The 26337-nt window shown below is 42.0% G+C and overlaps 1 protein-coding gene across 1 annotated transcript in view; it reads right to left on the minus strand.

Annotated features, from left to right (window-relative positions):
• The window catches only part of LOC143808072 (putative cation-transporting ATPase 13A4), a 506094-nt gene that overhangs the window by 313732 nt on the left and 166025 nt on the right, over positions 1–26337 (minus strand). Inside the window, exon 8 of the mRNA XM_077290329.1 lies at positions 14986–15058. Coding sequence (XP_077146444.1) covers positions 14986–15058 — 73 coding nt within the window. The remainder of the gene's footprint in view (positions 1–14985; positions 15059–26337) is intronic.

Here is a 26337-nt window from a genome sequence, read left to right on the forward strand (position 1 = left end):
ATGTTGGGGTTAGGGTTATGCTTAGGGTTGGGTTTAGGGTTATGGTTAGGGTTGGGATTAGGGTTTGGGGTGTGTTGGGGTTAGTGTTGGAGTTAGAATTGAGGGGTTTCCACTGTTTAGGCACATCAAGGGGTCCCAAACACGACATGGTGCCACCAATCTTGAATTCAAAAAGTCAAATGGTGCTCCCTCCCTTCCGAGCTCAGACGTGTGCCCAAACAGTGGTTTATCCAAACATATGGGGCATAAGCGTACTCTGGAAAAATTGCAGAAGAACGTTGTGGTCTAATTTCTCTTGTTACCCTTGGGAAAAAAAACTTGGGGGCTAAAAATGCATTTTTGTGGGGAAAAAAAATATTTTTTATTTTCACTCCTCTACGTTATAAAATTCTGTAAAGCACTTAGGAGTTCAAAGTGGTCACCACACATCTAGATAAGTTCCATGGGGGGTCTATTTTCCAAAATGGGGTCACTTGTGGGGGGTTTCTACTGTTTAGGCACATCAGGGGCTCTGCAAACGCAATATGACACCCTCAGATCATTCCATTAAAGTCTGCATTTCAAAACGTCACTACTTCCCTTCCATGCCCCGCCGTGTGCCCAAATAGTGGTATACCCCCACATGTGGGGTATTAGCGTACTCAGGACAAACTGTACAACAACTTTTGGGGTCCAATTTCTCCTATTACCCTTGTGAAAATAAACAATTGTGGGCTAAAAATCATTTTTGAGGAATAAAAAATATTTTTTATTTTCACAGCTCTACGTTATAAACTTCTGTGAAGCACTTGGAGCTTCAAAGTGCTCACCACACATCTAGATAAGTTCCTTGGGGGGTCCAGTTTTCAAAATGGGGTTACTTGTGGGGGGCTTCTACTTTTTAGGCACATCAGGGGCTCTGCAAACGCAACGTGACACCCGCAGACCATTCCATCAAAGTCTGCATTTCAAAATGTCACTACTTCCCTTCTGAGCCCAGACGTGTGCCCAAACAGTGGTTTACCCCCACATATGGGGTATCAGCATACTCAGGAAAAAGTGGACAACAACTTTGTTGTCAATTTCTCATGTTACCCTTGAGAAAATAAAAAAACTGCGGGCTAAAAAATTATTTTTGAGGAAGGAAAAATTATTTTTTATTTTCACGGCTCTGCGTTATAAACTTCTGTGAAGCACTTGGTGGTTCAAAGTGCTCATCACACATCTAGATTAGTTCCTTGGGAGGTCTAGTTTCCAAAATGGGGTCAATTGTGGGGGAGCTCGAATGTTTAGGCACACAGGTGCTCTCCAAACGCGACATGGTGTCGCTAATGGTGGAGATAATTTTTCATTCAAAAAGTCAAATGGCACTCCTTTCGTTCCGAGCCCTGCTGTGCACCCAAACAGTGGTTTACCCCCACATTTGAGGTATTGCTGTACTCAGAAGAAATAGCCCAACAAGTTTTCGGATCCATTTTATCCTGTTGCCCATGTAAAAATGAAAAAATTGAGGCTAAAATAATTTTTTGTGTGAAAAAAAAGTAGTTTTTCATTTAAGGATCAATTTGTGCAGCACCTGGGGGTTCAAAGTGCTCACTATGCATCTAGATAAGTTCCGTGGGGGGTCTAGTTTCCAAAATGGGGTCACTTGTGATGGAGCTCCAGTGTTTAGGCACACAGGAGCTCTCCAAATGCGACATGGTGTCCGCTAACAATTGGAGCTAATTTTTCATTCAAAAATCAAATGGCGCTCTTTCCATTCTGAGCCTTGCCGTGTGCCCAAACAGTGGTTTACCCCGACATGTGAGGTATCGGTGTACTCAGCAGTAATTGCCCAACAAATTTTAGGATCCATTTTGTCCTGTTGCCCATGAGAAAATTAAAAGTTTAGGCTAAAAGAATTTTTTTGTGAAAAAAAGTACTTTTTCATTTTTACAGATCAATTTGTGAAGCACCTTGGGGTTTAAAGTGCTCAATATGCATCTAGGTAAGTTCCTTTGGGGGTCTAGTTTCAAAAATGGGGTCACTTGTGGGGGAGCTCCAATATTTAGGCACACGGGGGCTCTCCAAACGCGACATGGTGTCCGCAATTTTTCATTCAAAAAGTCAAATGGCGCTCCTTCCCTTCCGAGCCCTGTCGTGTGCCCAAGCAGTGGTTCCCCCCATATATGGGGTATTGGCGTACTCAGGACAAATTTTACAATAACTTTCGGGGTCCAGTTTCTTCTTTTTACCCTTGGGAAAATAAAAAAAATGTTGCTAAAAGATCATTTTTGTGACTAAAAAGTGAAATGTTTATTTTTTCCTTCCATGTTGCTTCTGCTTCTCTGAAGGGTTAATAAACTCCTTGTATGTGGTTTTGAGCACCTTGAGGGGTGCAGTTTTTAGAATGGTGTCACTTTGGGGTATTTTCAGCCTTATAGACCCCTCAAACTAACTTCAAATGTGAGGTGGTCCTTAAAAAAATGGTTTTGTAAATTTTGTTGTAAAATGATAAATCGCTGGTCAAATTTTAACCCTTATAAATTCCTAGCAAAAAAAAAATTTTGTCTCCAAAATTGTGCCGATGTAAAGTAGACATGTGGTAATGTTATTTATTAACTATTTTGTGTCACATAACTCTCTGGTTTAACAGAATTAAAATTAAAAATTTGAAAATTGCGAAATTTTCAAAATTTTCGTCAAATTTCAGATTTTTTCACAAATAAATGCAAAAATTAATAACCTAAATTTACTACTAACATGAAGCCCAATATGTCTCGAAAAAACAACCTCAGAATTGCTAGGATCCATTGAAGCGTTGTTGAGTTATTACCTCATAAACGGACACTGGTCAGAATTGCAAAAAATGGCCAGGTCATTAAGGTCAAAATAGGCTGGTCATGAAGGGGTTAAGATCAGTGAGTTAGCAATTTAGACCACGCCCAATTGAGGAAGCGAGTATACTTGCGAATCGTATGTTGGGTTTGCGGTCACATCGTGGACAAGAGGAGACACAATATGGGTAATTAACCCTTGATTTATTGATGCATATCTTATGCTACTTATGTCTGATACATTGTAATTGTTTTTAGCAATGCATGCTAGCACTAAACATGGTGATAGATATAGGTGGAACTCATTAGTCTTGGTACAAACAAGTGACTAACTGATTGTCCTACCTGTTTAAGTTACATTGCTTATGTGCATTGCTTTTTACATGTATATGTAATTATTTAGCACAATATGTTGTCCTGATCCACCCTGTGACTGTTACTACTCTTTTTTGGGATCACACTACTTTATCATATTCTATTATATGTAATTGTATTTAGTTTGTGGTAAATATCTACCTTTATATTTTGAGATACATTATGACTCAAGTTCTCCTCATATTCAATTGTTCTTTTTGAGTCTGTATTTTTTTATATCTTTGTGTGTATATATACTGGTGACCTATATAATCAGTTGTCTTTCTGTGTTTTTCACAGCCGTAAAACCCAGTTCTAATTTGGATTTTAAAGCCCCTGAACAGACGTGGCTTTCTCAACTAAAAGATGTTTTTAGTGATGATCCTAAAATATCATCTTATGGAGGTGGTAAAGATACGCAAGAACTTATTAAGAAATTAAAAGATTTATTACATAAGCGCACACGCACTTGGTGGAATTGTGCTTTTTTAAATAAATATCTGGAGAGGGGTCTCATACCCAGGGGACTTCGAGTTCAAGTGTTCCCATCATTTGATGTCGAGGATATTGTTTTCCATGAAAAGTGGGAGGATTTGGCCAATACTTGTTCCAGGGGATTTATGGGATTATTGGCACAAATGAATCAGACATCTTTAAATGATTTGGATAGGGACATTGAGGATATACAAGTTAAATTAAAACAGGATTTATCTAATGAAGCTTTGATTATCCTCAATAAGGAATTGGAAGTCAAATTCTCAAAATGGGAAAAAAAATATCTGTGAAGTTAAAGCAAAAAAAATCCAAAGTGATATTAAGAATTATCAGTCCAACTCTATGTATCAATGAAATAGTAGGCGTCCTTCAACATAGAGGGTCCTCGCGTGCTCGATCCGCCTCCACTGTCTCTGTAACCTCAAGTGAGGAGTTTCCACATTATCTCTGCCCCAGATCCACAATATTCCCCCCTTGTCAGCGGTTCCTGACGTTGATATTTTTACACGTCTTGTTGTACAAGATTTTCAACAAATTACAACAAGACGTAAATTTGATAATTTAACAGCAAAACAACGGAAAGCTTTGCAGGAATTAAGATCATTTGATGACATTGTCATCAAACCAGCTGACAAGGTGAATGTGGTTCTGTGGCCGACAATTATGTATGAACGTGAGGCTAGCAGACATCTGAAGGATACTGACACTTATCAAAAGTTGGATTCTAATCCTCTTAATGTTTTTCAATATGAACTTGAAGAAATTCTAACTGCAGCTTTTGAGAGGGGTACTGTTCCTAAGAAAATTGTTGATGGCCTTCTTACAAAATATCCGAAGGTCCCTACCCTATATTTCATTCCAAAAGTACATAAGGACCCCGTCTGTACTCCTCGACGTCCAATTGTCTCTGGCGTGGGAGGGTTATGTGATCCAGTATGCAAATTCATTGATTACATCTCAAACCCTTGGTGGAGTTGCTCCCCTCCTACGCCAGAGACACTTCCGATGTCCTTACCAGAATTAATGGCATTCAATTGGAATCAGATATGATTTTAGTGACTGCCGATATCAAGGCATAACACACATGTATACGAAATGAGGATGGTTTGGAGGCGGTCCGCTTCTTTCTGGGAACCAACAGCTTGGATGGCCTTGTTTGTGATCTCATTATGGAACTTTTACATTTTATTCTGACAAAGAATTTTTTTGTATTTAAAAACATTTTTTATTTACAGAAACGTGGCACTGCCATGGACGCGGCCTGTGCGCCCTCTTTTGCCAGCCTCTTCCTGGGATTCTGGGAGCTGGGGGTATTTGGCGGGGAGGGCGCGCTGGGCGCGGACCATGTGCAGTGCTGGTTATGTTATATCGATGACTTGTTCATCATCTGGCAAGGGTCTGAATCACAACTCCTTAACTTTATGCAGCAGTTGAATTCTAATAATTATAATATAAAACTTTCATATGTTATGATTGGTTCTTCTGTTGACTTCTTGGACATTAAAATCCAAGTGGATCAGAATCTTTTTTTGCAAACTGATGTAATAATAATAATAATAATAATAATCTTTATTTATATAGCGCCAACATATTCCGCAGCGCTTTACAGTTTACAGGAAACCAACTTCAACTAATTCACTGCTTCATGCAGAATCAAGTCATCCTTACAGCACAATCAGGGCCATCCGTGTTGGTCAATTTCTTAGGATGAGGCGGATCTGCTCTACTGAACCAAAATTTGATCTACAAGCTAAAGATCTCCGTGATAAATTTCGGGCAAGAGGGTATTCACATAGATGCATCAAGGCAGGGTACAATAGGGCTAAAAGATGTTATCAGGATGATCTATTGTGTCCAAGGGCCAAAAAAACTTGGTGGAGGATAAAATCAGGTATATATCCACATACAATAGTGAGTGGCCTACAATGCGTGCATGTTTACAGAAGAATTGGGATATATGAAAAGCGGACCCAACCCTAGCCAAATGTATTACTGATGTTCCCCTTATGACCTCAAGACGAGATATCTTGATGAGTAGTCATTATGTTCCTAAATTGATCAAAGAAAAAAAAACCTTTTGGTACCCATGGACCAGTTAAAGGATGTTTCCCTTATGGGAACTGTATTGCATGTGTGAATATTGTTTGCTCTTCAACATTCAAATCTACTAATGGCAAAAAACAGTTTTGTATCAAACAATATATAACATACAACATGACTCAAGTGATTTATTATGCCACTTGCACGTGTCCCAAAACCTATATTGGGTTAACATCAAGGCGCCTTGGTACGCGAACACGAGAACATGTTCGGGACATTATGGCAGCAAAAACAGAAACGGATGTTTCTCAATTAAAAACACTGCCTAGACATTTTCATCAATTTCACAATTGTGGTCCCAAACAATTTTTTGTAAAAGGTATTGAGCATGTGCAATGTGGCATTTGCAGTGGTGATATCCACCGCTTGTTAGCACAAAAAGAGTGTAGGTGGATTTTTGTTCTAGATTCTATGGTGCCCAAGGGGTTAAACAAGAGTATGGGCTACTCTTCCTTTTTGTAATTCTTGTGCCTCGGGATCCTTAAATGCATGGTGTGGGCCCCTTCTCCAGATATATTCTTACCACCTTTTGGTTGGTCTCTTTATTATATTTTATGTTTTTTAACACGTTTGTCTTCTGACTTTTAGTTTTATATGTGATCCATGTTGGAATTGGACAACAAAGACGAACTGTGGATGCACATTTTTCACTTGCAAGTCACTACACGATCAAGTCTGGCATAATTAACCATAATGGACTTTGTAATCTTTGTATCACTTTTTAAATATTTATATATTGTTGTGTAATTTATAAGTATGCACAATGTTAAGGGCTGAGTTCCCACCTCTGCACAGGGGAAATCTCGAACCATGTCTGCTGTGGTCTCCCATTCTGCATCAGCCACAGTGGAGTCTGCTCAGCGAAGACATCAGTCCCAGTGTATTGATCAGCCTGATACTGTGCAAAGGGTTACTGTTGCCTTTCCAGGCTCTGCTATTGTACCCTGCACTGGTCTGCGGTGAGCAGGCTTTTCTGGAACTAAGTCCTGCTTTGCACACACTGAGCATGCCCACGGGAGGAACTCTCCTTGGAGGTCAGGTGTCACATGCTCAGGCCCTGTAGCAGCTCCCATTGGTCCTCCAGGAAGGTCCTGTAATGCTGCAACTATAAAACGTTGCGCTAGTGTCAATTTATGTATGAGCTCAGCGCCAGTGTGGACATGTTTGTATGCGGTCAGGGTTTGGCTGAAATAAGCCCCTAGAATGTTGGCACCTCCGGCGAGGAGTTTTGTGTGTGTGGATTCAGGGCTGCCATATAGCCATTAGAATTCCGGCTCCACCGGAGAGGAGCTGAGTGTTTGCTATTGACTGTATGACCACTATCGGCTCTACTAAGTAGCTGTGTTCCTATGTGAACTTAACAGGGCATAGTGTTCTCTTTGCTAACGGACTCTGTGAAGTAACAGAGTTCGTTTATACCGCCATATAGTACCGCCTTTACTAGCAGCAGGTTCTTTCCTGCATGGTGAACCCCTGGTTGCGAACTCACCTACTACTTCGGATATATATTCTGTGCGTTCTGCCAACCCTAACAGATATTTGAACTTGGGGTTTTTCTGTGACACGGATCAGTTATCAGTGCCCCCTAAATTGTGCCATTTCAGACCTCAATTTAAATTTTGTTGCATTGTCTTAGGCAAGTTATTGACACCAGTTTGCTGAAAAAAGAAATTGTTATCTACAGGCTAGATATTTTAAACTTGGGTTTTCCCTCACGTGGCTCACATATAAGTTCGCTCCAATTTCAGCCATTTGTAGTGAGCGTGGAAAATATTGTACTCCATTTAAAATCGGTAAGGTGCGTGGCAAGGGACGGGTTAGTGGATGTGAAGGTGATGGTGCATGCAGAGGCCGAGCCCGTGGCTGTGGGCATGCTGAAATTGTGGCAAAACTTAACCAACATCTTCTCACCTGACCTTACTAGGGGACCTCAGCAGCACACCACTATTGAACCCAGAGCAGAGTCAAAAGTTTGCTGGTTGGATAGTGGATAATGCTTCCAGTCACTTTGCCACTACCACCACCACCAAACTGTCTTCCACACGGTCAAGTTTGAGTAGCCATGAGTCCGGACCACATATTTATCACCCTGATCCTCCTTCCTCCCACCATGCTGAGTGCCCGGAGGCAACTGAAAATTCCTAACAGATGTTCACTTTTCCATTTATAGATTTGGGCCTCTCGCTTGGTACAGTTGAAGCAAGGCAAGAAGAGATTGCATGTAGCGATGCCAAAATATTTGAGCAGCCATGGTCACACAAAGGCGACAATGGGAATGTGTCACAAGAGGTGGACAATGATGAGACACAATTGCTAGAAAGTCAGGAGGAGGACCAGGGTGGAGGACGAGGTAGTGGATGATATAGTAACTGACCCAAGCTGGCAGGAGGACATGCAGAGCGATAACATCAGCACACAGGGAGGGGGAGGCATAGCACCCCAACAGGCAAGAAAAAGCAGTGTGGTGGCCACAGACAGAAGGCGGGCAACTGTTCCCTGTAACACCAACATGATGGAAGTTGCCAGTCTAACTGTTAGGTCTTCACGAGTCTGGTTGTTTTTTAAAGACTCTGCCGATAACCCCAAAAAGGCCACTTACACCACCTTCCAGGCCAGCATCAGCATGGTAGCAAAACTACCAGCCTGACCACCACCAGCATGATCAGGCATATGGCAGCAAAGAACCTGACTTTGTGGGCCAAACCCCAGGCTCCAGGAACACTGTCTGTAGGTGACACCACTGCGTCTTCCACTGTTTTGCGTAGAATCCAATCCCCAGTCCACCGTGCATGTGAAGATGCCTCTAGCCCTGCACCTGTTTTTGCCCACAGTCAAGCAGCATCAGCAGTATGATCAGGCACATCGTGACTAAGCACCCGACTTTGTGGCCCGAATCCCAGGGTCCAGGAACAGTGTCTGCGGGTGACATAACTGCTTCTTCCACTGTTGTGCATGCAAACCGATCCTCTGTCCATGGGGCATGCGAAAATGCCTCCTGCCCTGAACCTGTCATTGCTCACACTCAACTAGCACCATCATCAAGCACGTCCTCGTCCTTGTCCCAGCGCAGCATTCAGTTGTCCATACCTCAGTCCTTGGAAAGCAAGCGCAAACAATGCAGACAATGCCCCACAGGCCACAATACTAAATTCACACATTTCTCAACTGCTTGCGCTCGAAATGTTGCCTTTTAGGCTCATGGAGATGGAAGCTTTCCGCAACATGATGTCAGCGGCCATCCCTCAGTACTCTGTACCCAGCTGCCAATATTTTTCCAGGTGTGCCATCCCCGCATTACACAAGCACGTGTCCCACATCATTAGCCGTGCCCTCAACAATGCAGTTACTGTGAAAGTCCACCTAACCATGGACACGTGGACAAGTGCTTGTGGGCAGGGATGGTACATCTAGCTGATGGCACACTGGGTTAACATAGTGGAAGCTGGGACCCAGTTGGACCTTGGGATGGAACACGTCCTCCTGACGCCGGAATTGCAGGCTCTACATCAGTCAGGGTTGCCCCCACAGTCTATTGCTCCTGCACTTCATCTTCCTCCTCTCCAGCTTCCATCTCTGAAATGACCACATCAGTCACTAGCTGGAGGCACTGCAGCAGTGCCTCAACCAAGTGGCAACAGGTTGTGCTGAAGCTAATATGCTTAGGTGACAAACCACATAATGCTTAAGAGTTGTGGACAGCTGTAAAAGAGCAAGCAGATCTGTGCTGTCACCACTAAACCTATAGCCAGGCATGGTCATGTGTGACAATGGCCAGAACCTGTTGGAAGCTTTGAGGCAAGGCGAGCTCAAACATGTACCTTTCCTGGCCCATGTGCTTAACCTCATAGTTCAGCAGTTTCTTGAAACCTTCCCGGAGTTACCGAATCTGCTTGTCAAAGTACTCTGCATGTGTGCCCATTTTAGAAAGTCAGCTACAGCCTCCACTGCCCTTGCCATGCTTCAGCAGCGTTTTCAGCTTCCGGCTCACCGACTGTTGTGTGATGTCCCCATTCATTGGAACTCTCCACTGCAGATGGTGGAAAGGATTTGTGAGCAGAAGAGGGCAGTTTTGACTACCAGCATCAACAAGGCCATCGGTATTTAGTTTAGACTTCACACTTAAGGCCTCAGCAGTGGACATGGATGTCAGACATATGTACCATCCTCCAAAACTTTGAGGACTCCACCAACATGGAGAGTGGCGATGACATCATAATTAGCATCACCATCCTGCTTCTCTGTGTTCTGAAATGCTCTTTGCTCACAATCAAAGAGGATGCATTGCAGGCAGAGCACGATATGATGGAGCAAGGAGCCATACAGGGTGATTACACACAGCCCAGCCTCATCTCATCTCAATGTGAATTGGGTGGCAATGAGGAAGATGATAAGGAGGAAGAACAGGAGCTACTTTAATGCCCTATAGACGGTACTGCAAGCACAACTGTCGTACAGTCTGTTCAGCGTGGATGGCATGAGGACAGAGAGGAGGAGGATGAGAGCATGGTCAGTCGTCCTCTTGGTGAGGACACAGAAGTCTGGCCTGTTAGCAGTCTGGCACGCATGGATGAGTTTATGTTATGCTGCCTTTCCCATGACCCTGGCATTCTCAAAATTTTGGATGACATTCATTACTGCTTGGTGACACTTCTAGACCCACACTACAAGGAGAACTTTCTATCTCATATTCCAGAGGCAGACACATACTAAAATGGGGTAGTACCATAGGGCCCTTGTTGCGGAATTATTAAAACAATTCCCATCTGAAAACGCTGGCGACAGAGGTCACAGTTCATTGGCAAACTAAGGGGAACAGGTGAGAGACACAACTCCAATCCAGCAGAGGAAGGGGAACATTGTCAAAGTTCTGGGAGCGGTTTCTCAGACCCTCCAATTGCACAGGCCCTGAGGTGGGGGTACTCTCACAAGGAGTGCAAAGTTTTGGAAGATGCTGAGGGGTTACCTTGGTGACCGTACCAACGTCCTCCATGATTCCTTTGTGCCTTATAATTATTGGGTTTCCAAGCTGGACACGTAGCATGAATCGGCTTTCTATGCCTTGGAGGTCCTGGCCTGCCCTGCCGCTACTTTTTGTCAGAGTGCAAAAGAAACCCCAAAGAATGGACTTTTATATAAATACTGGACCAAATATATAAAATATAATATTGCCTTTATTAAACGAATGTTGGCAAACAGTAATACTGATAAAAAAAGAAACATGCACGTGTCAAGACAAATACTCCAACAAAATAAATATATAAAAAATATATCATAAAATCATGAAATAGAAACCGGACCAAGTGGATCACGTAAATCTATATAGCTGTCAAATTAATTAAATATATAATAATATGTGAGCCACACTATAAAAAGGGTGGGTGGGGGGAATGTAACACTCAAGGAAATTTAATTATGCATTAAAACAGTGTAAATGCCAGAATAATTTGCATAAAAAATCACCATAATATAAACTGAAAAAGTGTGTTACTGAATTGAGGGCAAAAAAGTAAATAAACGAAGATACACTCCTTGTGAGTGATAGAAAAGTGAAGCAAAAACAACACATTTCATATACCGTAGATCCATATTGGATAGCAAAAGTGCAAGAGTGCAAACAAAAAATTCCCAGAGATATTAAGACAATTATGGGGCAATATAGCTTTAAGGTCCTGTGGAGTCACAGACACGCGCACACCCCGACGCGCGTTTTGGAATGGATTCCTTCGTCAGGGGATGGCGTCCTGTAAAACCTGTGGATTTATATATAGTGACCGATAATGCTGACCCCGGCATGAAAGGGGCCACTTGCGAAACCCGGAAGTCCTACCATCCGCATCATGTGACCGGACGCACGGGATCAGAGTACCCAGCATTGCCTAGGACACATTGGTGTAGGATGCCAAGAAAGTGGAACACGAGCGGTGCATGCGCTCAGCACAGGCCACACAGTATTGGTAAATAATAGATTATCAAGTAAACGGTAATCAATTATGTTAAACAAGCTAATAGAGAAAATATCGCTCAAAATCACAGCACAAAAGGGGGCAAATAAAGAAAAAATGCATGAAGTGAAACAATATATATAATGATAAATTAAAGGGGAATTGTCCTGATGCAACAGGAGGAGCAGGTTGTGTAATTGAAAACAAAGAACTAATAAATGAGCATGTGAGGTGACAAATATATATATATGCAAAGAATGAATCGTTGTAAACATACATAAGAAGTTATTTTGCAAGTGAGACAAGTATATATATATATAGGACAAAAGTCAAATATATATATGCAGAGGTTAACATGTTATAGGCAAATAAACATGAGCAAAAAATAAATATATGAAAAATAAATAATAGAAAATAAAATAAAAATTAATAAGAAAAATAATAATAATAAATATAAATAACAATAATAATAGAAATAGAAGTAAAAATATAAATATAAAAATAAAAAATATTAAATAAAAAGTAATAAAAATAAAAATAATAATAAATAAAAACAAAAAAATATTGTATAATAATGCATAATAAATAAATAAATGGAAAATAATACAAAATAATAATAAATCCAAAATAAAAAATATATAATAATTAATAAAAAATCTAAAGTTACTATACAGTAAGTATTAAATAATATACATTAACATATGTAACATATTTCTAATAATGGGAACATTGCTTTCAGGTGGCCCTCCTGTATGTTTCTTCAAAGGGGTATTGGGGTGCATATACATTTGGTGCAGGGCAGAGGGCAGGCCTTTCATTCAATGCATAGGCAAACAGTGTGTGAGTACCAACTTCCTAATAATGGGAACATTGCTTTCAGGAGGCCCTCCTGTACTGCTCTTCAAAAAGGTTTTGGGTTGCGTCTAAATTTGGTGCGGGGCACGCCTTGTATTCAAGGCATAGGCAAACAGTATGGGAGTACCAACTTCCTAATAATGGGAACATTGCTTTCAGGTGGTCCTCCTGTACAACTCTTCAAAGGGGTTTTGGGGTACATCCAAATTTGGGGGCAGGTGTTGCATTCACTGCATAGACAAACAGGATGGAACTACCAATTTCCTAATGATGGGAACATTGCCTTCAGGTGATCCTCCTGAACGACTCTTCAAAGGGGTATTAGGGTGTGTCTACATTTGGTGCAGGGCAGAGGGCAGGCCTTTAATTCAATGCATAGTCAAACAGTATGGGAGTATCAACTTCCTAATAACGGGAATATTGCTTTAAGGTGGCCCTCCTGTGCGGCTCTTAACCCCTTTACTCCAAGGGTGGTTTGCACGTTAATGACCGGGCCAATTTTTACAATTCCAACCACTGTCCATTTATGAGGTTATAACTCTGGAACACTTCAAAAGATCACATTGATTCTGACACTGTTTTCTCGTGACACATTGTACTTCATGATAGTGGTAAAAATTCTGTGATATTACTTGCGTTTATTTGTGGAAAAAAACGAAATTTGTCAAAACCTTTGAAAATTTCTCTTTTTCCAACTTTGAATTTTCATGCCCTTAAATCAGAGATATGTTACACAAAATACTTAATAAGTAACATTTCCTATATGTCTACTTTACATCAGCACAATTTTGGAACCAAATTTTGTTTTTTGTTAGGAAGTTATAAGGGTTAAAAGTTGACCAGCGATTTCTCATTTTTACAACACCATTTTTTTTTAGGGACCGCATCACATTTGAGGGGTCTATATGAAAGAAAATACCAAAACGTGACATTATTCTAAAAACTGGACCCCTCAAGGTGCTCAAAACCACATTTGAGAAGTTTATTAACCCTTCAGGTGCTTCACAGGAGTTTTTGGAATGTTTTAAAAAAAAAACCACAAGTGACATCATTTTGGAAAGTAGACACCCTAAGGAACTTATCTAGATGTGTGGTGAGCACTTTGAACCCCCAAGTGCTTCACAGAAGTTTATAATGTAGAGCCATAAAAATAAAAGACCTTATTTTTTTCACAAAAAATGATCTTTTCGCCCCCAATTTTTTATTTTCCCAAGGGTAACAGGAGAAATTGGACCCCAAAAGTTGTTGTCCAATTTGTCCTGAGTTCTCTGATACCCCATATGTGGGGGTAAGCCACTGTTTGGGCACATGGCTGAGCTCGGAAGGGAAGGAGTACCATTTGACTTTTTCAACGCAGAATTGGCTGGAACTGAGATCAGACGCCATTTCACGTTTGGAGAGCCCCTGATGTGCCTAAACAGTGGAAACCCCCTAAAAGTGACCCCATTTTGGAAACTAGACCACCTAAGGAACTTATCTAGATGTGTAGTGTGCACTTTGAACCTGCAATTGTTTCACTAAAGTTTATAATGTAGAGCCATGAAAGTTAAAAAACATTTTTTTCTCACAAAAATGATCTTTTAGCCCCCAATTTTGTATTTTCCCAAGGGTATCCGGAGAAATTGCACCCCAAAAGTTGTTGTGCAATTTGTCCTGAGTACGCTAATACCCCATATGTGGGAGAAAACTACTGGAAGGTGTCGGCGATGTTCAGATGTGGAGGAAGGCAGAGATGATGTACCACAGGATTCCCCTTTTCCAGAACCTTGAATGGACCCAGATAGCGGGGAGCAAATTTAGTGGACTCTACATGCAGCCTGATGATACGAGCAGAGAATCACACTAAATCGCCAGGGGCAAAAACCGGAGCGGGACAATGATGCACGTTGGCGGAGACCCTCATTCTTTCCTTAGAGGCCTTAATAGCATCCTGCATGCGATCCCAGATGTCACACGCCTCCACTGCCCAATCCACCACCCTAGGATCGGAGGACAAGATGGGCATAGGCACAGGTACCTGCGAGTGCTAATAGTAATAAAGGAGGAACGGCGTCTGCCCAGTGGAATCAGCGATGGAGTTTTCAAAGCAAACTGCGCCCAGGGCAGCAAGGATGCCCAGTCGTCATGCCTGGCAGAAACAAAGTGCCGTAAATATGTGATAAGAGTCTGGTTGGCACTCTCCACCAGCCCATTCGACTTGGGATGGTACGCTGAAGAGAGATTGAGCTCTATGCGTAGCAGCCGATAAAGCTCCCTCCAGAATAGAGATGCAAATTGGGGACCCTGATCGCTGAAAATCTTGTCAGGCATCCCATGAACGTGAAAGATATGTTGGTACACATGCTCTTTAAAAATTGTACAAAAATTATACATTTAACATGAATAAAGAGTTTCCTTTTATTTTTTTAGCTAAATGTTGAAAATCAGGTGTTTATGTCACTCACCTCCATTTTTGTTTAGTATAGTAACCTTCATACTGTTATGAGATGAAACCATCTTGTGCAATTTTACAGATTGCTAGTAAAAAGTATATTGATAAAGTTAATTGCAACATAAACACACAAGTTATACATAAACTTATCATTAGAGACAAGCAGATTGAGCTGCGGAAGATCGAGTTTGAGATGAATATCTCGAAATTTGCTTTTTCACAATAATTCAAACAACTTGAGACTCTATTTGTGGTATGACAAAAAAATCCTTGTCTGGCACCATTTCTCAGACTGCTTCATCAGAGAGTGGGCTCACATTGTTTGTGTGATCGCATGGGCCTCCCCATAATGCTCTGCAGGTAATTAAGTTTTACTGATAATAATAACTTATACAGTGCTGTACAGTACAGTGCTGGTTAATACTTGAGCCATCCCAGGTCAGCGATTCCCAGAGGAGCACAACTTATGTGGAAGAGTCATTTTTTTTATCTCCAGAATCACTGGGAAAATCTCTCTGTCCTTTAGAGTGTAAGATCTTATGATGAGCAGGATCCTCTTTCTCTCGCCTGTAAAGTATAAGCTCTTATGATCAGCAGGGTCCTCTGTCTTGTAGAGTGTAAGCTCTTATGGACAGTGGAGTTCTCTCTCTCTCTCTCTCTCTCTCTCTCTCTCTCCTCTTCCCTTATATGTATTTTCTGAGCAATTACAAGTCGAGATGGGTGGACACCTGGATGCTCAGGCCTGGCGGGTTAAAAAATTTCGGGTTCGGAGGACCAGAACAATACCTGGACCTGAATCGGACTCTATTCACTTGAATGGGGGGGCATGAACATTTACTGTTTTCCATGTTTATTTATGCATGACAGCGCAGCAAGCACTGCATCTGATCTGCAGTAAATCATTAAAGTTGATCAGAGAACCGTGGTCCTCACTCTGTGAAATGAGAGCATGAGCCCGCAGCTGTGATCAGATGTGTAAAATTTACCTCTGGACACTGGTGTGGACTGATGGGACTACCACTCCCATCAGCCTACGCCTGCTACCGCTAGTAACAGCAAGAGTGGCTGATGGGAGTATTCATCAGACAGCTCCTGTGCTCTAAATAAATAATATATAAAAAACTGCATGGGTTCCCCTGTATTTTTGATAAACAGCCATGAAAAACTGATAGCTGTGGGCTGCAATCCTCAGCTATCAGCTTCAGTAAGGTTGGTTGTCAATAATGGAGGGGTCCCCATATTGATTTTTAATTATATAAATAAATAATTTAAAAAAATGGCATGAGGTCTCCCCATTTTTGTCAACCAGATTTGCTAAAGCAGACAGCTGGGGACTGGTATTCTCAGGCTAGTAAGGAGCCACAATATTGACCCCCCGGCCTAAAAATATCTATTAAATGCGCCAATTCTAGATACTTCCCATTTTCCCTGTAGTGGTGGCAAGTGGGGTTCACATTTGTGGGGATAATGTCACCTTTGTATTGTTTGGTGGCATCAAGCCCATGGATTAATAATGGAGAGGCATCTATTACTAATTCAATAGTTGGGGTCTAAGGGGTAACTATACCAGCTCTGGCTTGTCAAGGTAAGGAGGCTTATTCGCCGTGCAATGCTCCTCTGGAAATATAATATGCAAATTGCCTCTTCAGGGAAAAAGAGGACTTAAATTCTATAGCGCCACCCATTGGAAGTAGCGATCCTACAAGTCACAATCAACCCTCCAATGAGTCGTGCAATATGACTTAATAAAAGCAAAATCAGTAGCTCAATTCGCAGACACGGTGCCCCTTAGACCCCAGTCCAGAGCCTCTCACCTAGCCAAATCAGATCTCATGCTTCGCACTGACGAGGGCCAACAGCCTGAAACACCGTGTCTGCGAATTGAGATACTGATTTGGCTTTTATCCTAATTTATATTGCACGACTCGTTGGAGGGTTGGTTGTGACTTGTATGATCGCTACTTCCAATAGGTGGCGCTATAGAGTTTAAGTCCTCTTTTTCCTTGAAGAGGCAAATTGCATAATTCAATAGTTATATTGTAAATAAACACAAAGCCAGAATTAAGTCTTTTATTTGAAATAAAAACAAAACACACTTTTCCTTTTTATTTAAAAATAACACATTCCATTGAGTCCCTCGTCTCCTGTAATAAAACAAAATTAAAAAACACCAATATCCCTCACCTGTCCATCATTCTGTTTCACGCCGTAATCCATGACTAGGAATAAATAGCTTTCAACCTGGATGGTGCCAAGATGTGACCATCCAGGTTGAAAACTGTTGATGAATGAGCTGCTGCGAGTGCAGCATCAGTGACTAGCGGTGACTAGAGATGAGCAAATATTTCAGTGTTTGCCGAATTTGCAATATTCGCCAATTAATTTGATGAATATTTACAGAACATATCCGAACGACTTTCACGTCAATAGGAGGCAAAAACAAACGCATGCACAACACCTTATAACCGCCTTAAACGCTGCCAAAACACATGAAATTAGGGGCAGAAACCAGGAAAGTGGCCTTAATTCACCCACAGTACAAACTGTAGCATGGCACTGCAGCAATCAGCCAGGCATGAGGTATCGGGGTCTGGGACAGCGTTTACAGCTTTCAATTGAACATCACAGTAAGACGAGGTGGGCGAGGGATCAGTGTAGGTCCCCTTTGCTAGGAGCCCTGATACCACATGCAATAACTCTACCTGCTTTCATGCTGAGCCACATTCACGTGGTACAAATATCAGTTTTGTAGACTACCATTGTCAGAAAATTTGAAGGACAGTAACACGGGTAGTTGAGTCCAATAGGTACCGATAGGTCTTTCACTACACCCAATCCAGCAAATGGACACCCCACCAGGAGTGTCCAAAAATTATTGGCAGACACCAACAAAGTGGCATCAATTTCACCACAGTAGAAATAGTATAATAGGGACTGACAATTCTTCCATTATACCAAATTCAGCAGATGAACACCCAACAAGGAGTGTTCAAATTTAAAGAAATGAGGGCCTTACACCACAGAAGTGGCATAAATTTCACCCCAGTACAAATAGAATAATAGGAAGCGACATTTCTTCCACTACACCCAATCCAGCAGATGGACACCCAACAAGGAGTGTTCACATTTAAAGAAATGAGGACCTTACATCACAGAAGTGGCATCATTTTCATCACAGTAGAAATAGTATAATAGTGACTGACAGTTCTTCCACTACACCTAATACAGCAGATGGACACCCAACCAGGAGTGTTCACATTTTAAAAAGTGAGTGTCTGACACCACCGAAGTGGAATAACTGTCACGAGAATAGAAATTGTATAATTGGGACCAAGACGTCTTCCAGTACAGCTAACCCAGCAGATGAAGACCAACCATGACTGTTCACATTTCCACAAACTTGTGTTAGCAGCAGCAGCCACAGCAAGCACAGAAGCCACACTAAAGATATCACAAATCTCAAATACAGATACCATACTATATCAAGAAAGACGGTCCCAAGGTCGTCAGCCGGGACCAAAGTGGATAGTATCCAATGGAGCTCCCAAACAATATGTATCCACCAGAAAAATGGAGCATATCACCACAAGAAAAAAAGTATCATAAAAACATGTTTTTATTTCAAAATCAATTATGACACATAATAAATATACAACACAGAGTAATCATTTAGAAGCAGAGCAATTGACTAAGGTTAAGGGTGCACCAAAAAATAAGGTGTTACCCCAGGAACACAGACATGGGGAGAAAATATCTCACAGGACCTCATGCATAAATATACAATGTAAAGTGACAGTGCACTAAGTACCATCCATGCTTTTTAGTCCTGAATAAGGTGGGCCACATTATTAATAATGCTAAAATATAATCATAAAAATTATTACTGGTCAGTGACCATATAGAAATTGTAGCCTAAATAATGAAAAAAACCCATGGTCCCAGCCATTCATTCTTACCCATATTAGCGTCCATGCGTATAAACACGCATCATGTCCCCTACTGTTTGACACCAGGAACAGAAGAATTTTTGTGGCCTCTAGATCAGACCTCTAACCCACTAGATGATACAAACTATATTAAAGTAAGGTCCCCTACTGAATGACGTTAATAACAAAATAATTTTTTGTGGTCTGTGGATCAGGCCTCTATAACACACTAGATGCTACAAAGTATTTTAAAGTGAAGTCCCCTACTGAATTTAGATAATAACAGAATAATTTTAATTTTTGTGGCCTATGAATCAGGCCTCTATAACACAATAGATGTTACAAACTATTTTAAAGTCTGATGCTTTACTGTATGACAATAGGAACAAAATAATTTTTGTGGCCTCTAGAACAGGCCTCTATAACACACTAAATGCTACAAATTATTTTAAATTTAGGTCACCTACTGTATAACTTTAATAATAGATGAATTTTTTGTGGCCTATGGATCAGGCCTCTATAGCACACTAGATGCTACAAACTATTTTAGAGTCAAGTCCCATACTGTATGACACTAGGAACAGAAGAATTTTTGTGGCCTCTTGATCAGGCCTCTATAACACACTAGATGCTACAAACTTTTTTAAAGTCAGGTGCTTTACTGTATATGTTAATAACAGAACAATGTTTGTGGCCTATAGATCAGGCTTTTATGACACACTAGATAGTACAAACAATTTTGAAATCAGGACCCTTACTGTATAACGTTAATAACAAAATAATTTTTTGTGGCCTATGGATCAGGCCTCTATAACACACCAGATGCTACAAACTATTTTAAAGTCAGGACCCCTACTATATGACATTAATAACAGAATATTATTTTGTGGCCTGTAGCTCAGGATGGATTATTGGGGAGGGGCAGGACAAGGGAATAGGATGGATGCATATATGTGGTACTGCCAGGATGCATATATATGGGAGGCCAAGATGGATTTATGGGGGAGGGGGGCAGGACAAGGGACCAGAATGTATATATATGGGGGGCAGGATGGATATTTGGGGAGGGGGAGGACAAGGGATCAGGATAGATGCATATATATATGTTACAGCCATGATGCGTATATATGGGGGGTCAAGATGGATTTATGTGGGACGGGGAAAGGACAAGGGACCAAGATGGATGTATGGGATGCCAAGATGGATATATGGGGGAGCCAAGATGCATATATATGGGGGTTCAGGATGGATTTATGGGGGGCAGGACAAGGGACCAGGATGCATATATGAGGCGGCTAGGATGGATATATCGGGGGGCCGGGATGGATATATGGGGGGGTAGGATGGATATATGGGGGGTAGGATGGATATATGGAGGGGGCAGGATGGATATACAGTACAGACCAAAAGTTTAGACACACCTTCTCATTCAAATATTTTTCTGTATTTTCATGACTAAGAAAACTGTACATTCACACTGAAGGCATCAAAACTATGAATTAACACATGTGGAATTATATACTTAACAAAAAAGTGTGAAACAACTGAAAATATGTCTTATATTCTAGGTTCTTCAAAGTAGCCACCTTTTGCTTTGATTACTGATTTGTACACTCTTGAACATTCTCTTGATGAGCGTCAAGAGGTAGTCACCGGAAATGGTCTTCCAACAGTCTTGAAGGAGTTCCCAGAGATGCTAAGCACTTGCTGGCCCTTTTGCCTTCACTCTGCAGTCCAGCTCACCCCAAACCATCTCGATTGGGTTCAGGTCTGGTGACTGTGGAGGCCAGGTCATCTGGCGCAGCACCCCATCACTCTCCTTCTTGGTTAATTAGCCCTTACACAGACTGGAGGTGTGTTTCGGGTCATTGTCCTGTTGAAAAATAAATGATGGTCCAACTAAACGCAAACCGGATGGAATAACATGCCGCTGCAAGATGCTGTGGTAACCATGCTGGTTTAGTATGCCTTCAATTTTGAATAAATCCCCAACAGTGTCACCAGCAAAGCACCCCCACACCATCACACCTCCTCCTCCATGCTTCACGGTGGGAACCAGGCATGTAGAGTCCATTTATTCACCTTTTCTGCGTCGCACAAAGACACGGTGGTTGGAACCAAAGATCTCAAATTTAGACTCATCAGACCAAAGCACAGATTTCCACTGGTCTAATGTCCATTTCTTGTCTTTTTTAGCCCAAACAAGTTTCTTCTGCTTGTTGCCTGTCCTTAGCAGTGGTTTCCTAGCAGCTATTTTACCATGAAGGCCTGCTGCACAAAGTCTCCTCTTAACAGTTGTTGTAGAGATGTGTCTGCTGCTAGAACTCTGTGTGGCATTGACCTGGTCTCTAATCTGAGCTTCTGTTAACCTGCGATTTCTGAGGCTGGTGACTCGGACACACTTATCCTCAGAAGCAGAGGTGACTCTTGATCTTCCTTTCCTGGGGCGGTCCTCATGTGAGCCATTTTCTTTGTAGCGCTTGATGGTTTTTGCAACAACACTCGGGGACACTTTCAAAGTTTTCCCAATTTTTCGGACTGACTGACCTTCATTTCTTAAAGTAATGATGGCCACTCGTTTTTCTTTACTTAGCTGCTTTTTTCTTGCCATAATACAAATTCTAACAGTCTATTCAGTAGGACTATCAGCTGTGTATCCACCAGACTTCTGCACAACACAATTGATGGTCCCAACCCCATTTAGGGCACGAAATCACACTTATTAAACCTGACAGGGCACACCTGTGAAGTAAAAACCATTTCCGGTGACTACCTTTTGACGCTCATCAAGTGAATGCCAAGAGTGTGCAAAGCAGTAATCAAAGCAAAAGGAGGCTACTTGGAAGAACCTTGAATATAAGACATATTTTAAGTTGTTTCACACTTTTTTGTATATAGTATATAATTCCATATGTGTTAATTCATAGTTTTGATGCCTTCAGTGTGAATGTACAGTTTTAATAGTCATGAAAATACAGATAAATATTTGAATGCGAAGGTGTGTCCAAACTTTTGGTCTGTACTGTATATGAGGGGGCCAGAATGCATATATGGGGGGCCAAGATGGATATATGGGGGAGGGGCTTGACAAGGGACCAGGATGGATATATGGGGAGCCAGGATTCATATACATGGTAGAGCCAGGATGCATATATATAGGAGGCCAAGATGGATTTTTGGGGGAGGGAGCAGCACAAGAGACCAGAATGCATATATATGGGGGGCAGGATGGATACATGGGGAGGGGCCAGGATGGATATATATGGAGGAAGCATAGTTGCATATATGTGGGGCCAGGATGTATATATGCAGGGGCAGGGCAAGAGACCAGGAAGCATATATATGGGGGGCCAGGATGGATATATTGGGGTGGCAGGACAAGGGATCAGGATGGACATATGGGGTGCAAAGATGGATATATGGGGGAGCCAGGATGCATATATATGGGGGGCGAGGATGGATTTATGGGGGGCATTACAAGGGACCAGGATGCATATATATGATGGGGGAGGGGGGCAGGACAAAGGACCAGGAGGCATATGTATTGGAGGGGGCAGGATGGATATATATGGAGGGGCCAGGATGGATATATATGGGGGGGCAGGTTGCCTATATGTGGGGCAAGGATGGATATATGGGGGGCAGGACAAGAGACCAGAAAGCATATATATGGGGGGGCCAGTGTTATGATCCCAGTGGCTTAGGATCACAAATCTAACCAGCTAAGTCAGAGACAATAGGACGAGCTCTGGGGATGTGGTAACTGGACTGACCGCAAAGCTGATCCTAACCAAACACACTAAAGGTAGCCGTGGAACGTTTCCTGAAATCCTAGACGTCTCTTCACGGCCTGAGAAACTGACTACCCCTAGAGATAAAGTAAGACCTCACTTGCCTCAGAGAAATAACCCCAAAGAAATAGAACAGCCCCCCACAAATAATAACGGTGAGTTAAGAGGAAAAGACAAACGCAGAGATGAAACAGGTTAAGCAAATGAGGCCCGCTAACACTAGATAGCAGAAAATAGCAAGGGATCTGTGCGGTCAGTAAAAAACCCTATACAAAAATATCCACACAGAGAATGCGAGAACCCCCACACCAACTAACGATGTGGGGGGAGCAACTCAGCACCCCAGAGCTACCAGCAAGCAGAGAAATCACATATTAGCAAGCTGGACAAAACTCATAATATTCTAGGAACATATTGAACACAGATGAGCAAGAATAAGCAAACAGAACTTAGCTTCTCTTGAAGAGACTGGTAACGGATGTAGACAGGAGCAAACAGAATAGCACTGAATACAACGACAGCAGGCATAGACTGAGATTCCAAGTGAGCTTAAATAGAAAACCAGCCCACAGATAACGAGACAGCTGATGCCAGTCACAAACCTGCAGAAAGACAGCACTCACACAGTACCACTTGTGACCACAAGAGGGAGCCCAGAAATAGAGTTCACAACAGGCCAGGATGGATATATGGGGAGCCAGGACAAGGGACCAGGAAGAATATATGAGAGTCCAGAAGAGATACATGGTGAGGCAGGACAAGGGACATATGAGGGCCAGTATGTACAGGTGGGGAAGCGGGATGGATATCTAGGGGCCAGGCTGGAAAAGGGACATAGGGGGCCAGGCTGGAGCATATTATAAAAAATAGGAGGCCAGGCTGGGAGAGATTATTAAATAAAGGGGGCCAGGATGAGGGACTTAATTACTGTTCGAGGGCCAGATTGAGGAACATGCTATATTAGTTTATGGTGACAAGTGGGGAACATTATTTAGGGTCCAATTAGGGACATTCTTACTACATTATTACGACTGTAATATAATTTACTTTTTAGGAAACTGTTTTCCATGGAGGGAACAAAAGGGAGGTCCTGTTACTGTGCAGGGCGGAACTATGTCGCTTTTCTTCTTCATCTGATGTATTGTAGAAGTCAGGGAAAAAGTGGAGAAAGCGCTCTGGAAGCAATCAGCTAGTGATGACTGTGTTATTTTTTGCAGAGACGAGTCCTATCTGGAAGAAGTGGTTGAAGAAGAAAAGCGAAGATGAAGGACTTCAACTAGAGACATCACTGGTGAGTCAGTGTATTACATGTACATGCACACTGTACACTAAATACTTTGTATAGGGCTCCTGTATATCATGTCACTGGTGAACACTGTACTACCTGTGTATTTACACTATATACAGAGCTCCTGTGTATAATGTCACTGGTGATCACTGTATTACGCGTACACTATACACTATATACAGAGCTCCTGTGTATAATGTCACTGGTGATCACTGTATTACCTGTACACTGACACTATATCCCAGATCTTCTGTGTATAGTGTCACTGGTGATCACTGCATTACCTGTACACTGACACTATATACAGAACTCCTGTGTCAGTATAGCGTCAGACCAGGGAATGCTGCCCCTCGGGAAGGCAGAAATGAGAGACACAGGATACAGGTGCAGGCCAGGGTACGAAGCCCCCTAGGTGGCACAAATGAGAGACACAGCAGGAAAGGACCTGGCAACTCAGCAGCAAGACACTAATTGAGAAAGTACATTGCTCAGGCAACCTCTATGGGTGGGGATGCCTTAAGTACCTGAGGCTTCTTGGCAATTGGCTAGGGACACCTTAGGAAGGTGCACATTGTCTCTATAAGAAACAGGAAGTGCCGGGGCCACCGCCCTAAGCATACAGCCAGGAAGTATTCAGCAAGCAAGGACATGAGGCCCAGAGCATAAAGCCGTCAGAGGACAGAACTCACAGCATGACCCACAGTGGTGAGTAAGAGGGGAGATGGGAAGCCATACATTGAAGCTGGCAGGGATGTTACACAATGCATAGGCTAACTGTATGGGATTGCCAAATTACTAATAATGGGAACTTTGGTTGCATGAGTACATCCTGTACATCTGGTCAAAGGGTTATTGGGATGCTTCCAAACTTTGGGCAGCCCTGCCACTCACTGCATGAGGAATAACATGATAGGAGACCCACTGTTTTATAATGGGAACAACAAAGCATAGCCAGCTGATGGCTCTCTAAGAATAGTGAGGGCTGACTGCTGGCCCTTTAAGAATAGCAAAGGCCGCCTGATGGCTCTATAAAAATAGGCTTTGTGACTTTCAGAGTCCCTCCTTCATAAATGAAACAGGATGTGTCTGTTCATGTGTCAAAGACCACATGGCCAGATAAGGTTGTAAAATGTTAAAATTACATTTCCAACTGAATGCATTTGTCTTGGTTGAAAGCAATGCTAAAGTTGAAAAACACATCAAAAACACTACATATGAACATAGTCCAAAAGGTGGAGGAGCATTTTTGTTTGGAGTTATTTATTTTGCCTTATATACAAAGCATTACCCTGGAAAGGATGTTCCTCAACATATTTCCAGGAAAATCCATTTTGGCTTCCTTTTTGTATGTTTTATTGTGAGTCTGTAAAAGTGGCGTAACACTCTGAAAACATTCTTCACAGCAGTGACCTGGGAGTCAGAAAAGCTTCCAGGGGTCTTCTGCATGATGTTCACATGTCATTTGAGCACTGTTCCCATTGTTTTCAGCAGTTGTTGGACCCTCTAAAGAACCCAGGGGGGGGAGGGGGGGCACAGCAAATATTCTCGAGTTTCCCATAGACTTACATTGGGCTTGTTGCTCGGGTCGAGCACCCGAGCATTTCAAAATGCTAGACCCGAGCAACGAGCACCTGAGCATCACTAGTTATAATGTTTATCTGTCCTGTAATTTCAATAATTTACAGTGCCTTGCGAAAGTATTCGGCCCCCTGGAACTTTTCAACCTTTTCCCATATATCATGCTTCAAACATAAAGATACCAAATGTAAATTTTTGGTGACGAATCAACAAGTGGAACACAATTGTGAAGTTGAACGAAATTTATTGGTTATTTAAAAATAGGTTCGTTGGGGGGTCGCGTGAGATGGGGGAAAGACAATGAATTCTGTTTTGTCCATGTTAAGTTTTAGAAATCTAGAGGAGAAGAAGGATGAAATAGCGGATAGACATTGAGGGAATCTGGTTAGTAGGGTTGTGATATCTGGTCCAGAGATGTAGATCGGTGTGTCATCATCAGCATAGAGATGATACTGAAAATTGTGAGATTCAATGAACTTCTGGAGTGAGTTTGCTGCACTGAAAGTAAAGGGGATGATAAATATTGCAAGCCACCTGGGAGACACACGGCTCATCACCCTGAACACACCATCCCCACTGTGAAACATGCTCATGGTTTGGGCCTGCTTTTCTTCAGCAAGGACAGGAAAGATGGTTAAAATTGATGGGAAGATGGATGGAGAGAAATACAGGACCATTCTTGAAGAAAACCTGTTGGAGTCTGCTAAAGACCTGAGACTGGGATGGAGATTTGTCTTCTAACAAGACAATGATCCCATACATAAAGCAAAATCTACAATGGA

This window comes from Ranitomeya variabilis, chromosome 2, assembly GCF_051348905.1.
Source record: "Ranitomeya variabilis isolate aRanVar5 chromosome 2, aRanVar5.hap1, whole genome shotgun sequence".
In the NCBI taxonomy this organism is placed as follows: domain Eukaryota; kingdom Metazoa; phylum Chordata; class Amphibia; order Anura; family Dendrobatidae; genus Ranitomeya; species Ranitomeya variabilis.